Source organism: Protomyctophum parallelum, assembly GCF_964188405.1.
Source record: "Protomyctophum parallelum genome assembly, chromosome: 1".
Classification (NCBI taxonomy): domain Eukaryota; kingdom Metazoa; phylum Chordata; class Actinopteri; order Myctophiformes; family Myctophidae; genus Protomyctophum; species Protomyctophum parallelum.
This window is the reverse complement of record NC_139697.1, coordinates 38879511-38897381: the sequence shown is the minus strand read 5'-3', so window position 1 is coordinate 38897381 and position 17871 is coordinate 38879511. Positions and strand designations below refer to the sequence as shown.

Below are 17871 nucleotides of genomic sequence, written 5' to 3'. Positions count from 1 at the left end.
AAGCACTTGGGATTGCAGGACATTACATTTTGTTTGGCTTGCACGGTTCCTTATTGATTGTGACTGTAGGTCACGGTTTACTATGAAAACCTGCTTTTCCCGTCAGTCGGTCGCTCTTTCACTCGGTCACACCTCCATATTTGGTCACGCCTTGTGACATCACGCATCCATATATGGTCTCTATATGGTCACTCCTTGTGACATCACGCCTCGTGACACGTCCTCATCAAACTTGGAAAGTTAGAGGAAAGTTAGTAGTCTTGCTTGTGCCATCAGCCAGGAGCCACGGATCCTGAGCCACTGCCGGCCCTTATCCATGCTCATGCTCACGTTTAACCCATTCTGAACGGGAACCCCTTTTGGTGTTAGCACTATGTTATGCTTTAGCAATTGAAAAATAGCAGATCTACAAGCCACTACGAGCTTGTAGGTCTGCTATTTTTGAAAAATCGAAGAACGACTGACATAGAAACACAGCTTTTTCAGAAAACTGTCAGGATGTAGAAGACATTTTTAGAATCTGATCTCAGGTCGAAATGGCCGGGTTAATGGCTCGTTTGCGCTCACATTTCAGTCATTTGTCACTCTTGTCTAGAACAAGACGCACGGCGAGCGAGCATAGGCAGGAATGGGTTTTTGCTCAAGGACACCTTGACATTTTCAGTCATTTAGTTGTGTCGCTATTATCCAGTCAAGAACACCTTTGTAAGTGACAGTGACAGAGGGGGGAAGCCCATATTTCAGCAATTTGGAAAGAGCCAATCTATAAGCTCACAATGTGTCACAATGTGACGCATTGTGAGCTTGTAGATCTGCTTTTTTCAAAAGGTTTATATACATTTTGAACTTGTGAAATGGGACATTCTGCGCAATGACTATAATATGGTACTTTAAGTATATTTTGATGCTAGTACACCTACTTGGAATTTACAATTACAAGTACATTTTGAATACAGGACTTTTACGTCTAACAGAGTATATAGGCAGTATTGATACTTTTACTTAAGTAAATAATAATGAGTACATAATGAGTACTTCTTCCATCACTGGTATACAGTAGACTGTACGTTTCACTGTAAAAAAACAACCGTGTCTTTGATGATCAAAAGATTCTGTTTCCAAGACGTAATAATATACATCAGCACTAGGTGTGTGTGTGTGTGTGTGTGTGTGTGTGTGTGTGTGTGTGTGTGTGTGTGTGTGTGTGTGTGTGTGTGTGTGTGTGTGTGTGTGTGTGTGTGTGTGTGTGTGTGTGTGTGTGTGTGTGTGTGTGTGTGTGTGTGTGTGTGTGTGTGTGTGCGTGCGCACGCGCAGCAATGGCGGCACGGTGGAAACACCGGTGGACGCCAACTTTGCTTGTTCTTTAACATCTAACAACCGCACCCGTTCTAACTACGATCGTTAATGTAGTGGGTACAGCATTTGGAACTTCTGCAACTCCTGTGGCGGTGGCTGTGTGTCAGGATATCACGTCAAGATGTACCCAGCGACGTAGTCTACTACGCTGCCTGTTGGTCCCTCCCGTGAACAACAGGTGCCGGGAGGAGAGGCAGTGGACCCGGTGACTTCCCCGCGGTGTGTCGGTCCCCCATCGGGGCAGCGGTGTGTGGACTTCCAGGCCCATGAGAGCGGCTAGGGAGTATGGGGGGTGCAGCGTCACCGGGAGAGACCCGGTGAGTCGGCAACTTCCCTACGGCAAGCGGACGCCGCGTGTTGTCACCGGGCGGAGGTGTGAGACGGCTCCGTTCTCTCTGATGGTCCAGCCTGGGACATGCCCACAGCGTGGGAGCGTTTGTGGGAGCGTTTCGAACTCTCGACAGCTTGGAGTGTCCATAGGATGAGGCAGAAGGACTTGCGAGGTGTTGTACTGTCCCTGTTGTACTGTCTATGCCACCATATGAGACTAAGCCTAGTCCTGAGCACCGTCGTGTGAACGAATATGGCTATCAGAGACGCTGCTGAGTGACATTCTTGCATGCTGTATCATGATTCCAAACATGTGTCATAGGCTTGTGATTGTAACATAACTGCACCCATACTGTTTGTGTCCTTATGCATTTTCCTTTTAAAGTGTGGACCAAATAAAATAATTCAAATGTGTGTGTGTGTGTGTGTGTGTGTGTGTGTGTGTGTGTGTGTGTGTGTGTGTGTGTGTGTGTGTGTGTGTGTGTGTGTGTGTGTGTGTGTGTGTGTGTGTGTGTGTGTGCGTGTGCGTGTGCGTGTGTGCGCGCGCATGTGCATGTGCGTGCATGCGCACATTTGTGCTTGTGTGTGCGTGTGTGTAGCCTGGGCTTCTGGTATGTCCCTGATAAGCATGCCAGCTCGCAATCTGGCCAATAAGGAGATAAGAAGCAAAAATCCATCAACTCTATTGGCCGAGACCCAGGCTCTCATGCTCGTCAAACTGTTTCCTTTTCTGCTTTTTCTCGCTTGCTTCCAGTATTCTCAGACAGGTTTATCTCTATCAGTCCTTTTTCTCATTTATGCAGCTGCGTGTTCTTTCTTTTAGTTTTTCTGCTACCTTGTCCTTGATCCTTAACCCATTCTGACCTGAGATCAGATTCATACGAGGTTTCCACTGGACACACACTGGTCTGATTGACCCATTCTGACCTGAGATCGGATTCTAGAAATGTCAGTCGCTCTTCGACTTTTCAAAAATAGCAGACCTACAAGCTCGTATCGCGCCACTCGGTGGCGCGATATGAGCTTGTAGATCTGCTATTTTTAAATAGCTAAAGCATAACATGATGCTGACACCAAAATGGGTGCCCGTTCAGAATGGGTTAAGGCCCAAAATTTGAAAATACTCATTATGCAAAATCACCAGAATGTCCGATTTCAAATGTTTTCAAATGTCTAAAAAACCTTTTGAAATTAGCAGATCTACAAGCTCATTGTGAACTTTAGATAGGCTATTTTCAAATGGCCAAATGTATATATAGGGCTGAAGTGGTTAATGTACAGTATGTTTAGTAATAATACAAATCTATAAAGTAACTTATAACTCGAGTTTTCAAATAATTGTAGTGGAGTAAAATGTACAATATTTGTCTCTGAGATGTAATGTAGACAGTAGAGGTAAAAGTTTTGGAACTTCAAAATACTTTAGTAGACTAAGAGAAGTCCAGTCATATTCATGACACATTCTGACCTGAGATCAGATTCATACGAGGTTTCCACTGGACACACACTGGTCTGATTAACCCATTCTGACCTGAGATCAGATTCTAAAAATGTCAGTCCTTCGATTAAAAAAAAAATAGCAGACCTACAAGCTCATAGCGCACCACTCGGTGGCGCACTATGAGCTTGTAGATCTGCTATTTTTCAATAGCTAAAGCATAACATGATGCTAACACCAAAATTGGTTCCCGTTCAGAATGGGTTAAAGATGGAGTGCCACAATTTTTTTATTTTTCCAGTGGTGGGTATGGTGCGTTTGTTTGGGTTGGGTTGTAAACTCTAAACCAGTGGTTCTCAAACATTTTCTTGTCAAGGACCCCCAAATTGACATGCATTCTGCAGACCCCCATATGAAAATATTTTCTGCTAGGGGAAATGTTTTGAAGATTTATCAAAATGTTTCGAAAATAGCCGATCTACAAGCTCAAAATGGGCAGTAGTGGGACACGTCTGTGAGCTTGTAGATTGGCTATTTTCAAAGTATAAAATGGGATTAAAGTGGTAAAAATGTTCCATATTTTGCTGTGGACTGCCTGGAACTTCCTCAGGGACCCCTTGAGGTCCTCAGACCAAACTTTGAGCATCATGCAGAGGGCGCTGTTTTTCCTTTATGTTTTCAGATTCAGAATGGGTTAAGAACAAAAAAGGCACCCTAAGAGTGCTGCACAGTGTGCGTAGATTCTGTTCTTACCTACGGACAAATCACAGCTAAGAAAACATTAAGGGATCCCAAAACCTTCTTAAAAACTTTCTAAGTGGGTCTAAGAACACATTTCCTAGATCCACATCCAAGATCCCTTAAGTTATCTGGTCATATTTGGACAGTATGTCCATGGTAAAAATATAATTTTGACAACAATAATGTCCACCACAAGCCGGCATGGGCGATGAACCCCTTAAGGGACATTTTACACAACCAGGCCATTAGGCTGCTTCTCACTTTGTGAGTGCAAATACATTCCCTTTCACATACGTACATTTTATGCATGCATGATATCTGCTGCCAGCGTATTTGCGAGAGATGAGGAGGCACTCTGTCTTTATTACACAATTTATTTAATTTGATATTTGTTGTTCCACAACTCTTTACCTGTTAGTTGCAAAAAAAGCCGGGCCCCATTGAGTTGCTAATCCAGTCTTTGGAACAGAGAGTATAGCAAATCTTTAAGACTCTGTACCACAATTTACATCTTGCTGCACAGGCAAAACAACACGTTATCAAGTATCCACTTAAGCTTCTAAATTAGCTGTTCACAGACAGACATGCAAAATATCAATTTTTTTACAGCGACGCACATAGAGACGGCGCGCGTGCACGATAGCGCACGATCACGCGGATTTCGGCCGTTTTTTGATTACATTAGTGATATTAGCGAAAAAATATTAATTTTTGCTCTGTTGAACCCCTGATAACTGATATTGATTGTCATTCCGTTAATTCCGTGAACGGGAGGTTTGTATTTTTAGCAATAATCCGTTTTTTCCGTTAATTGTAGCCCAGGGGTTAAGACAGACAGACAGACGGACAGACAGGGGTGAAAACATAATCCGCCGTTCCGGCCTGTCAGAAATAATTGGAAATATTAATTGGAAATATTATTTATTAATTAATTGGGGCAGCTGGTCAGCACGTGTTCCACAGTCTGTAGTCGATTCCCCACATTCGCAGTCGGCGCTGTCTGTGAGACACTACTTTTGCACGGCTGCACCAAAACGGCTCCCCCACGTGGTGCCGGGCTAGACACGGAGTCACGGCTCTACGGGCTGTTTTGCAGTAAACAGCGTTCACACAGTTTGTGAACTCATTCAACATTCAACAACAAACCACTTACAAAACAATCTGCAGTGTGTTTCTTTATTTCACATCTGAGTGACGTTGCTAGGGAACTAGTGCCGAGGGCACGACAGTTAAGTGACTAACGGACCGCCCGCTACTGTTAGGTGACAGTGGGTCTAACTTGGCACGTAGTCTATCGACTTGTCCAATACTGACTTTTATAGCTTTATTAAATTAGGTCAACTGAAGCATGGGCAGTTTTGTCTTTTTTTACAGCAACTCTGTTAAAAGAGCCATCCATTCATGCTGCAGGCGTTCGTCAGATTCCCACATGGGAGTCCGCTCAATACGGCCACAATCTTCTATTGTCAGCTACTGAGCAGCGAGTGGAGCTTTGACATTAGCTGCTTAAGGATTATAATAAATCCATAAGTCTGATTTCGACTTGGTTGTGGTCAGAAAGTACTCGACTCCAGTAGTTGAGTCAAAGTGCATAGCCTGGGGAGGCTTCTAAGGGCTGACTTGGAGGAGGGCCCCTTGCGGACTCAATTGTCTGGAACATAATACTCTAGGGTTATGTGGTTGTGAGCCGTGAGGCAATGAGCTTTGAGAAATATTGGTTTGCACCTTTTATTCTGAAAAGATTCCCCAGCACCGTAAGTGTCATTGAATCAATCCCCCCCAGTAGACGCTAATCTCACTTTGGCCGAGGTGTTCAGTTGGACACACACCAGCCTTATTCCCCTCATTTATTGGCATGCAGGGGGCTGCGTCTCTCTTTGACTTCTCTTATCTCAGAGCCCAAAATGAACCCTTAGCTCGCCTATGGCTCACTCAATGAAATGGCCAGGAGCAGACCGCCAGACGAAATACATCTGAGCCTGTCGTTCCCCGCTGAGCAGCCAGATAATCAGACAAACCCCTGCTGCCGCCCAGAATCACCACACACACACACACGCACACACACACACACACACACACGCACACGCACACGCGCACACGCACACACTCACACATGCTGGCCCCTATACACATCACTACACGGACTACACCGCTGACCCCCACATCACCGTACGGACACCCGCTGTGCCTCCAGATCGAATGTTATCAAAGTCTTCTCACTGGGCTGGTGCCGGCCTATAGCGGTCAGGTTCTTTGGTCCTGACCTTCCAAAGAGCCAGGATGTAATTCTGTTTCTGCCGTTTCATTGACGGAGTCTCTGCCCTCCAAACACAACAATACAACACTATGGGGTGGATGCTGATTTCGATCACACTCTTGCATCCTTTTCCAATGATTCATATTGCCCTTCTCTGTCCCCTCAAACACTCAGTGTTTGCTGTGAACACGCCCCAGCCGGCCCACTTCCTCTCTTGTCTCAGTCTGCTCATTGACAAATCCCTTTCTATAATTCTCCCTCCTTAGTCCTTAAGTCTTAGTTTCCCACTACCTTCCCTCTTATGCTTCCGTCTGCTTGCATTTGACCTCATTCGACCCTCGCCTCTCATGCTGTCCACGTCTTTTTTCCCTTATCCCCCCTCTCCTTCTTTAAATGCCTCCTTTATCCTCTTCTGACAGGTTCTTCTCTCCTTATAGCATAGCCCTTAAGTTTTTACAAAAAGGTGGCTTTAACTACAGTACAGACTCATGTAGGTAATGACAGGAAGGCAAACAATCATGCACACACCACGCACGCACGCACGCACGTACACACGTGCACACACGCACGTACACAGATTCGGATTGACAGTCAGTGATTATAAATAATCCCTAGCCTTTTTGAGCTCATACATTTCAGACTTGAATATGCCCTTATTTACATATTATAGAGAGTGTGTAGTTCACTGTATTTAGCGCAGACAGACAGTAGGTAGGTAGGTTACTAGGGGAGAATACTGTGGCATGGGGTTTGATCCAAGACCAGCAGGTATATTAGGTACATTTCATTTTGCTCGTAGTGGAAAGCATTCTTAACCACAAGAGCTTTATCGGAAACCAGCTGGCGTTTCCACCAGTGTTAAAGCAGAACCATTGTTAGAGTTAGAGAGCACGCCTGTGTGGAGTGGTATCCCCAGTTGCCAAATGCTATGCCTGGCCAGCAATGTGTCGAATTAGACAAAATTAGGTAGGGAAAAAAAATGGAGAGGGTCCAGCGCAGGTTGTGGGTTGGGTGATGTCCTATATTACCCACAGCACCATTGTCTAGCTAGCAGATGGACAACTTTCGTGTTCACTTGCCAGTGCCATATATACAGTAGGCCTATATCCCTCATTTATTCCACTTAGTAAATCCTGAAAGGCATTCAAATCTAGCCAAGTTCTCTATTTCTACCAACAGAAGCTCAGCAAGGATTATAGTATCACCGGGGGAGCTCTGGAAGTATAATTTTCACCGTGGATCAATGCGATTAATTATTGCTACTGCTTCTGCAGCAAACTGCCACTTACCCTGACAGTCTCATTTATATTTGGATCGACAGTTGGAAATTATAAATCATTTCCGGCCTTTTAGAGCTTGTAAATAGCAGCCCTTCAATGGGGTGTGAATAAGGTAATATATAATTATCTCACACAGGGACAGGATGGTCGTTTAATAAACGTTTGTCAATGTTTTTCTAATCCAAAATGCTTAGCAAAAGCAGTTTTGACTGTTGTAATAGGTACTTGTCAGTGTCAGTGGATTCATATATTTTTATTTAAAGGACCACTTCACCACTTTTCAACCTATTACATGAAGATATGTTGAAAAGTGTCAATATTAGTAAGTATGTAAAAGTCCTGGATTTTCCAAGTTTTCAAATGTATATTAAAAATCTTTTGAAAATATCAACATCTTTGAAAATGTCCAATCTACAAGCTCGCAATATGCATTGTGAACATTTTCAAATGGCCGGAATTTATATTGGGCTGGAGTGGTTAATATGGTTTGTAATAATAATACTACAACTATTGAAAAAAGTAACTACAAGTAGTAACCAACGTTTTCAAATAATTGTAGTGGTGTAAAAGTATAATATTTGTCTCTGAGATTTGCTGTAGTGTAGGCCTACAAGGCAAAGTACAGAACACTGGAAATACTCCAGTAAAGTAAATGTACACATTGTACTCGAGTACAGTACTAGATGTACTTACACCACTGCATAGTGGCAGATCAAATCAGTTTTGACTGTTGTAATAGCATACTGTCATGGCTATACTACACACCAGAAGACTTTGAAAAGACTAAAGTCTGACACCCTCTCAACATCTAAAGATTAACCCATTCTGACCGGGCACCCATTTTGGTGTCAGCATCACGTTATGCTTTAGCTATTGAAAAATAGCAGATCTACAAGCTCATATCGCGCCACCGAGTGGCGTGATACGAGCTTGTAGGTCTGCTATTTTTGAAAAATCGAAGAGCGACTGACATTTCTAGAATCTGATCTCAGGTCAGAATGGGTTCATCAGACCAGTGTGTGTCCGGCGGAAACCTCGTATGAATCTGATCTCAGGTCAGAATGGGTTAAAGACACAATTATTCTTCAGGAGTTGTTTCAGCTTTAATAGCCTCCCTCTGTGTAGTATGAATGGGATCTGTCTGTATATTAATAAAACTGTCCAAAGATGTGAAATAAATGTATTATTGGTGTCAGGCTTGCCCGTGGAAAGATTCATCAATAGAAGACGTACACAGAACAATGGTGTAATGCTAATAACCACTTTATTAAAGAATCCCACTTGCGTCGTTTATCAGACTATAAATCACACAGTGGAAGCAACGCGGCACAATAGATGATTGCAAGCATGGATCATTTCATCTCTGTGAATGAATCGAAAAGGCAATGCAAATAAACCACTGATGCAATGCTTATGATGACAAACCTACGAAACTAATATCTATCTATCTATCTATCTATCTATCTATCTATCTATCTATCTATCTATCTATCTATCTATCTATCTATCTATCTATCTATCTATCTATCTATCTATCTATGTATGTCTGAAATGAGATACTGTAAATCTGCTATTTTGGGCTTGTTTTCATAGACTTAGGCTTATTTTATTTTATTTTCCACTGTCCCCTCTCTCTCTCTCTCTCTCTGCCAGCGTGGTGGTGGACGGCTCCGGCCCCATGAAGCACTGCTGTAAGGGCTTCTGCATCGACGTCCTCAAGCGACTGGCCAAGATCGTGGGCTTCACCTACGACCTCTACCTGGTGACCAACGGCAGGCACGGGAAGAACATCGACGGAGAATGGAACGGCATGGTGGGCGAGGTCAGACTTTACTCTGTACTATAGTGTACACTTTGCACGTGACACAGTAAGAACTATGTTAACTCTGAGAGTGTGCGAAATGTAACCAATGTGTTACTAGTACAAATTAATACATGAGCCCATTTAGACCTGAGGCCGATACTAAAAACGACTTCTATGTCCTGACTTTAGTTTTCTGGAAAACTTTAGATTTCTGGATTTCTACGTATTGGGGTTCCCGGTCTAAGTGGGTTAACACTGAGGAAGTTTACTGTGTACCTAATACAGTACATAATAGACTAAAACAGTGGTCAAATGTGTGTTTTGCAGGTCCAATGCGTGGTTTTCAGAAAAGTGAAAACATATTTGTAAAAGTTCTGAAAACATTAGTTCCCCCATCTCAGTTTTTTTAATTATGTGTTACAACTTTGAACCCAGTATTATTATTTCTTCTGTTATCCTGTCGTCCTCGCTGTTCCAGCAATTAGCCCATTCTGACCTGAGATCAGATTCATACGAGGTTTCCGCCGGACACACACTGGTCTGATGAACCCATTCTGACCTGAGATCAGATTCTAAAAATGTCAGTCGCTCTTCGATTTTTCAAAAATAGCAGACCTACAAGCTCGTATCGCGCCACTCGGTGGCGCGATATGAGCTTGTAGATCTGCTATTTTTAAATAGCTAAAGCATAACATAATGCCGACACCAAAATGGGTGCCCGGTCAGAATGGGTTAGGCATATCTTATGTACCGGTAGATGTCCCTAGATTTATCTGCCATCGTCTGGCTACAGAGCGTGAGTAGTAGTGCATTGTGAGAAAGGTATTATTTTCTTATCTGCTTGTGTATTTCACTTCCACACTGTGTCTCTTCTGTCCTCTTTCTACGTTGCACCCCCCACACACACACACACACACCCATTATCAAATCCGTTCAGGTCACAAGAGCAGTACCACTATAATGCAGTCCACAAAAGAAAAAAACGCTCACTTTGATATAGATTCCATAACATGCATAATGTATCAGGTTCCAGAGGGAGAAGTGCATGCCGCATACACATGAACCCAGTAACAAGCATCAAAAAAGGGTATTGTTGCTTTCATATGGCTGCAAATGAAATGAAACATTTACATTCAGGTTTTATGCATATCTGACGATGGGAAATAGAAACCTGCAGGGGACGAGGAGAGGGGGCACGGCCATGCTATATGGGACTTGTTGTGGCCCCATGAAGCCCAATTATGTGGAATATGTCTTGGAATGCATTAATAATGAAAAAATTAAATAATGTTTGCAACGAACGGACTGCCCCTTGAGAAAGTAAAGCAATGTGGTGTTTTGTTCAGTGTTCAATCTCTTGAAAATCCTGTCAGTGCATCCTCTCCCCTACTGTGTGCCTCCGTTTGCAGTGTTGGAAAGTAGTATTTAAGTACTGTACTCAAATTCAACGTTTGAGGTACTTTTACTTTACTGGATTGTTTCCAATTATCAATACTTTCACTTCTACTCCACTACATCTCAGAGACGAGTACTTTTCACACCACTGCAATTATTTGAACACTTTAGTTACGAGTTACGTGGTAGATTCCGATTATTATTGCAATAGCCTATGTTTAGCTTAAATTATCCACTTTAGCTCTATATACAGTATACTCTGACTATTTGAAAATATCCAATTTAAAAGTGACAAGTTGACGAGTTGTGAGCTTTCAAAAGATTGTTATACATGAACCTGTGAAATGGCATTTATATTGTTATGCCTTTTTTACTTTTACTCAAGTACATTTTAACCACCAGACTCAAAATGTATTTCTAACATTGCAGTATGGATACTTTTACTTAAGTTAGAAACATTTAGCCGTTTTTCCACCCCTGTACTTTAACAGCCTGCATGCCTCCTCCTCCCTCTCCTGCCCACATTTGTACTTAACCCATTCTGACCTGAGATCAGATTCATACAAGGTTTCCGCCGGACACACACTGGTCTGATGAACCCATTCTGACCTGAGATCAGATTCTAAAAATGTCAGTCGTTCTTCGATTTTTCAAAAAATAGCAGACCTACAAGCTCGTATCGCGCCACTCGGTGGCGCGATATGAGCTTGTAGATCTGCTATTTTTCAATAGCTAAAGCATAACATGATGCCAACACCAAAATGGGTGCCCGGTCAGAATGGGTTAAACGAAATGAGGGGAACAAACACAGGAAAAGACTACGAACCGAGACTCTGCAATAAAGCGAAAAGTGCCGCAGAGTCAATTAAGATCCACAAACCCGGGCTGCCCTGAAGGCTATAGCAGTTAATGCGTGGTAATTGTAATTTCCTTGGCTCACTCAAGACCTCTGTTGCATGTCATCTCCATTATCTACCCTGTGCCGGCTCTCTGCAATAATGGCTCTATCTTTAAACAGAAGAAAGAAAAGAAGTAGCTTCAGTCGACGGTATAAGCACATTGACATAATTACTGATAAAGCAACAAGTTAAAGCAACAATCTGGAACTTATTTCACGGTACAGAAGATACAGAAGATGCTCTGCTATTGAGAACTGTATACCTGTGGTTCTCAGGTCGCCCCTGTAAATAAACTTTTCCTCCACGTACACCAGAGTTACATAATTCATTTGTAGCACTTTACATCTATATTACAACAGTATGTAGTGTTGTGGTATATAAAGCCTGGTCTCGACTCCACATTTTAATTTACTCAGTCTCGTCTTGGCCCTGCACATCATTTGACGCGGCCTTGCCGCGGTCTCGGACCAATGGACTCAAGACTCTTCCCCCCACCGAGTCCGCTTGAGTCATATCACGAGTCAATATCCAATCCAGTGATAACCATATTATGAGGAGCCCATTCACATTAACGTTTTAAGAGAGCTGTCAGCTCTCGCAGTGTTTTCTGTACCAGAAATTTATTTTTGAGCAGCGGGCACACCATCTCCATCAAGTAGCTTTGTGTGTGTGTGTGTGTGTGTGTGTGTGTGTGTGTGTGTGTGTGTGTCTGTGTCTGTGTCTGTCTGTCTGTCTGTCTGTCTGTCTGTCTGTCTGTCATGACAAAAATAGAACCACAGGTTTAAACAAATGTCAAACATGCCATACTGTAACGAGCGAACACGGATACCGCTATAAGTTGAAAAGATGTGCCAAAATGTTAATTTAACTCTGAGCGACTTCATTTCCGGACCCACTCGGTACAGTGTCAGAATTACAAATGGATAGGCTAAATTAACATTCTTTCTTTACTGTGTAGCAAGTACGCACCGTTTCAGAAATGGAAGCTTCAAATATATGCAGAGAGAACGAAGTGACTCTGGAAAAGTTTGCCACAGTTCATTGCGTTTGAGTTCGTTTTACTTTTTCGAGTATAACAAAATATGCTGTGAGCCTTTCCAACTCACTTCATTGGCACATACAAAATCTGTTTTATCTGAGCGCTGCAGTGAGGAGAGGAGGAGAGAAGGACTGAGAGAGAAGAGTTAGAGAACGTTGAGTTAAAATAGCCTACAGTACATTACAACAAGTTGAGCTTTTGAGCTTGTAGATCAGATTTGTTGGAGTATAATGGGAATTAAAGGAGGGGGCCTAGTGTCGTGGACATTCCACATCTGTACCCAAGTGTGTGAGATTATGTGAGGAAATTGTGTGAGAAAAGCATCCGTGTTGGCTATTAAAAAATAGCAGATCTACAAGCTCACACAGTGTGTCACTTTGTGCCGTGCTGCGATGTAGACATAGAGCGCTGTTGGTAGAGGCAGACTGAGGAGCTGTCCATCTAAAGGGGTGCTGAAACCAATAGTCTGAGTAGCGGGTGCTGAAAGTGTAGCTGTCCTTATCGAGGGTGCTGAAACCGATACTGTGTGTGTGTGTGTGTGTGTGTGTGTGTGTGTGTGTGTGTGTGTGTGTGTGTGTGTGTGTGTGTGTGTGTGTGTGTGTGTGTGTGTGTGTGTGTGTGTGTGTGTGTGTGTGTGTGTGTGTGTGTGTGTGTGTGTGTTGCCTCGTCCAACCCCATGTTAAACAGGCTTTATTAATCCAGCCAGCCTGGAAAGTACACAGCATGCGTACTGCACACACACACACACACAGTACCACACAATACTGTGTGGATTTGTTGTTTACCCAAACATTCAGCATGCAGGTGGCCTTCCATTCTCTCTCTCTCTCTCTCTCTCTCTCTCTCTCTCTGTCTCTCTCTCTCTCCCCCCTCCCCCCTCTGTTCCCTATAGTTGCCTCCTGTCCAGCCTTTGGCTGCTGCAACTCATTAAACGTTTAATCGCACGCACGCACGCACACACACACACACACACACATGCAGATGGCGGCTGACTGCATGTGAGAGCTGATATGTTTCATTTTGTCACTGTCATAACCTCGCAGGTCACCCTCTGCAACTCCAGGCAGTAATTACTTCCATCTAAAAGTCTCTCTCTCTCTCTCTCTCTCTCTCTCTCTCTCTCTCTCTCTCTCCGGCCTCCAACATGTGTGGGGAGGAATTCATTGGCAATTTGGCTACAATTGGGGAGAAAAATGGGCCAAACCAAAACAAGGAATTGTGTTAATCCCTAAATATAAAATAGGACTTACTGCAAGTTATATGTTTTGTATTGAAATAATGGACATAGTCAAAAGTTAAACTCAAAAGTTCACTAAGTACAGAATTTACTTGAATGGATGTAATTTGTTTATTTCTCTCTCTCTCTGTGTCTCGAGTTCCAGTTTGCACATTTAATAAACACTAAGCATTCCACTGTGAACATTTCACAAATGCAGTCAGTGCACGTTTTATTGTATTTATTTTTATTCTTTTTACATTTTTATTCTTCGTTACACAATTCTCCTCTCCTCTCCTCTCCTCTCCTCTCCTCTCCTCTCCTCTCCTCTCCTCTCCTCTCCTCTCCTCTCCTCTCCTCTCCTCTCCTCTCAGTTTTGTGTTTTGGCTTTGATCTCATATATCTTCTCGTTGACTAAATTAATCTTCCACGCGCTTCGGAATCAGTTTCTCACCGCGGTACAAATTTCCGCTTTCATCTTCCCGTGTTTTTTATTTATTTATTTCAAATTTGTAACCCACAGCTCACCGCACTGTCTACGGTTCTGTTTGTCCTATTCAAAGATGCTGCTTTGTCCTTGTACCTGTAAGTGTTATATCTCGTCATGTCTCTCTCTCTCTCTGTCTGTGTGTGTGTGTGTGTGTGTGTGTGTGTGTGTGTGTGTGTGTGTGTGTGTGTGTGTGTGTGTGTGTGTGTGTGTGTGTGTGTGTGTGTGTGTGTGTGTGTGTGTGTGTGTGTGTGTGTGTGTGTGTGTGTGTGTGTGTGTGTGTGTGTGTGTGTGTGTGTGTGTGTGTGTGTGCGCGCGCGCACACTGCAGCATAATACCCTTGTCTCTCTCCCATGGTCATCCGGTGGTCGGGGTGTGCACGTGGTCGGGTTGTGCTGCGTGTGCACGTGGTCGGGGTGTGCTGCGTGTGCACGTGGTCGGGGTGTGCTGCGTGTGCACGTGGTCGGGGTGTGCTGCGTGTGGACGTGGTTGCATAACTTTGCGTCCTTCACATTCTTGTCCAGATGTTGGTCCTGCTGTTTCATTTAGCTCCTTCCTGATAGGACATCACAGTCCAGTGAGTTAACGCTTCCTGGCGAGGGAAGGTGAACAACACATAACATCACAGATGCTGATGCTGACCTGCTTGAAATAATGCTTTTCATGCCAATAAAGTAGATAAAGTGTGTGTGTGTGTGTGTGTGTGTGTGTGTGTGTGTGTGTGTGTGTGTGTGTGTGTGTGTGTTTAAAATACTCTGTGTTGAGTTCTACTTTTCTTTCTTTACACTGTAAAAATCCAATCCATTTTGTTAGATAACTAACTGAGACTTAACTCCAGTCCTGGTCTTCTAGGTGGTGAACAACATGACCATAGTAACTCCAGTCCTGGTCTTCTAGGTGGTGAACATTAACAACATGGCCATAGTAACTCCAGTCCTTGTATTCCAGGTGGTGAACAACATGACCATAGTAACTCCAGTCCTTGTATTCCAGGTGGTGAACAACATGACCATAGTAACTCCAGTCCTGGTCTTCTAGGCGGTGAACAACATGACCATAGTAACTCCAGTCCTGGTCTTCTAGGTGGTGAACAACATGACCATAGTAACTCCAGTCCTTGTGTTCCAGGTGGTGAACAACATGACCATAGTAACTCCAGTCCTGGTCTTCTAGGGGGTGAACAACATGACCATAGTAACTCCAGTCCTGGTCTTCTAGGGGGTGAACAACATGACCATAGTAACTCCAGTCCTGGTCTTCTAGGGGGTGAACAACATGACCATAGTAACTCCAGTCCTGGTCTTCTAGGGGGTGAACAACATGACCATAGTAACTCCAGTCCTGGTCTTCTAGGGGGTGAACAACATGACCATAGTAACTCCAGTCCTGGTCTTCTAGGGGGTGAACAACATGACCATAGTAACTCCAGTCCTGGTCTTCTAGGGGGTGAACAACATGGCCATAGTAACTCCAGTCCTGGTCTTCTAGGGGGTGAACAACATGACCATAGTAACTCCAGTCCTGGTCTTCTAGGGGGTGAACAACATGGCCATAGTAACTCCAGTCCTTGTGTTCCAGGTGGTGAACAACATGACCATAGTAACTCCAGTCCTTGTGTTCCAGGTGGTGAACAACAGAGCGGACATGGCCATTGGATCTCTCACCATCAATGAAGAGAGGTCGGAGGTCGTGGAGTTCTCTGTTCCCTTCGTGGAGACGGGCATCAGTGTCATGGTGTCCCGTAGCAACGGCACCGTGTCGCCCTCCGCCTTCCTCGGTGAGTTGACATGGCATGGAATGACACAAGTAGAGATGAAATAGAGTTGAGTTACGTTGACTTGAGTTGAGATGAAGGTGCTAGCTTCTCTTTTCTGGGCATGCATGTCAGGTGAACATTCAGAGTCGCCATTGGTATAGAGCAGTGGTTTTCAACCCATTTCATATCAAGGACCATTATTTATCTCTCTTTAACTCTCAGACACAACACTTTGGATATTTATGTTGTCGTTGGATGAGATTTTTTTCCCTGTGGACAAAGTTGCTGCTGATTGATGTGGTACCATAGGAGAGATAACAGGCAAACGTTGATCAAAATAACAATTCTTCTAAATTCTCAAATTAATTAATGCCGATATTTAAAGGTATATTCAGTGATTTCACTTAATTCAAATATCACTTATTTTTTTGTTTTGTTGTGATAATCCACCCTACTATAGAGTGTGCTGGCCATATAAGGAGTTCCTCCCTGTCCCCAGTTAACCCCTGGGGGTCAAAAAACCTTAGGTTTCGTTTTTGACTCTCTATCCTGATTGGACGAAAGGCTGGGTCCCACAGCCAAAAACGAAACCTACGTTTTTTTGAGTGAAATCACTGAATATACCTTTAACAATACTTTTAACTCTTGAGTTAAAAGAGTAAAATGAAACCCAATGGGCCCGTATGGGTCCATTTGGTTTCATTTCACGCGCTCAAGAGTTAAAGATCGGCCTGGGCCGTGGCTCAGTGGTCCAGGCACCTTGGCTGGTAATCCAGTCTGGCAGTGTGCCGCGGGTTCGACTCCCGATCCCGACGGCGTTTATTGCATGTCACTCCCCCATCTCTCTTTTTGAGGGGCTAGCGCCCCTCAAAATGGAGCAAACTCATGTGCCCACTGTAGTTGCCTCACTGTGTTTAGTGCCCTAAACAAACCGTCCATAGACTTGGCTGGCACCCTGAGTTTCGTTTGTGACTTGTGAGCGGCTGTGTGTGCACTCAACTGCATCAATGATCGAATGCCATTTGTTCAGCTTGTTTGGTTGATTGCGTACTGCCCATTCATCAGCAGCATATTTTTGTCTTTGTGACTAAATGTACTACATTTACAAACAGTGCTGTTGAGTGTTGACCACGTTGCTACATTGTCCACATAACATTTGTGCAACAAGAGCCAATATTCTATATTAATATTAGAACTTTTTCAAGACAGATTAATTGACAACAATGCAGCTCCCGGGCGCAATGGGGCATCATACTGTGTTGCCTGCAGTGCAGAATGTAGGAAGATAACTTTCATATTATTAGCAATGCCAATTACTCACCGAGTGCTGACATCGTGAAATGGAGGATGTCATGTAAGAACACACTTTTGTTGGTTTACAGACCCGGGTAAATATGACGTTTTGCCCCAAAGTCTTGTGTTTATTATATTATCCTTATGTCCAACAGTGGTGTGTTGTTTTTAACCCATTCTGAACGGGCACCCATTTTGGTGTTGGCATCATGTTATGCTTTAGCTATTGAAAAATAGCAGATCTACAAGCTCATATCGCGCCACCGAGTGGCGCGATACGAGCTTGTAGGTCTGCTATTTTTTGAAAAATCAAAGGACTGACATTTTTTAGAATCTGATCTCAGGTCAGAATGGGTTAATCAGACCAGTGTCTGTCCAGTGGAAACCTCGTGTGAATCTGATCTCAGGTCAGAATGGGTTAAGCAACGTAACGTCAACGCCACTCTCCCACAAATGTGTGCACCCACGCACGCACGCATGTACAAACACCCAGCCACACTAATAGTAGTGGAGTAATAAGTACAGTAGTTGCCTCTGAGATGTATTGCATTTTAAAAATGGAAATACTCAGTACTAGCCT

At 43.5% G+C, this 17871-nt stretch overlaps 1 protein-coding gene across 1 annotated transcript in view; it reads left to right on the top strand.

The window, feature by feature from the left end:
• The window catches only part of LOC310869860 (glutamate receptor ionotropic, NMDA 2D-like), a gene marked incomplete at its 5' end in the record, with an annotated part of 215730 nt that overhangs the window by 143362 nt on the left and 54497 nt on the right, over positions 1-17871 (top strand). Inside the window, 2 exon segments of the mRNA XM_083780822.1 lie at positions 9056-9224; positions 15866-16019. Of these exon segments, the coding sequence (XP_083636948.1) occupies positions 9056-9224; positions 15866-16019 (323 nt within the window).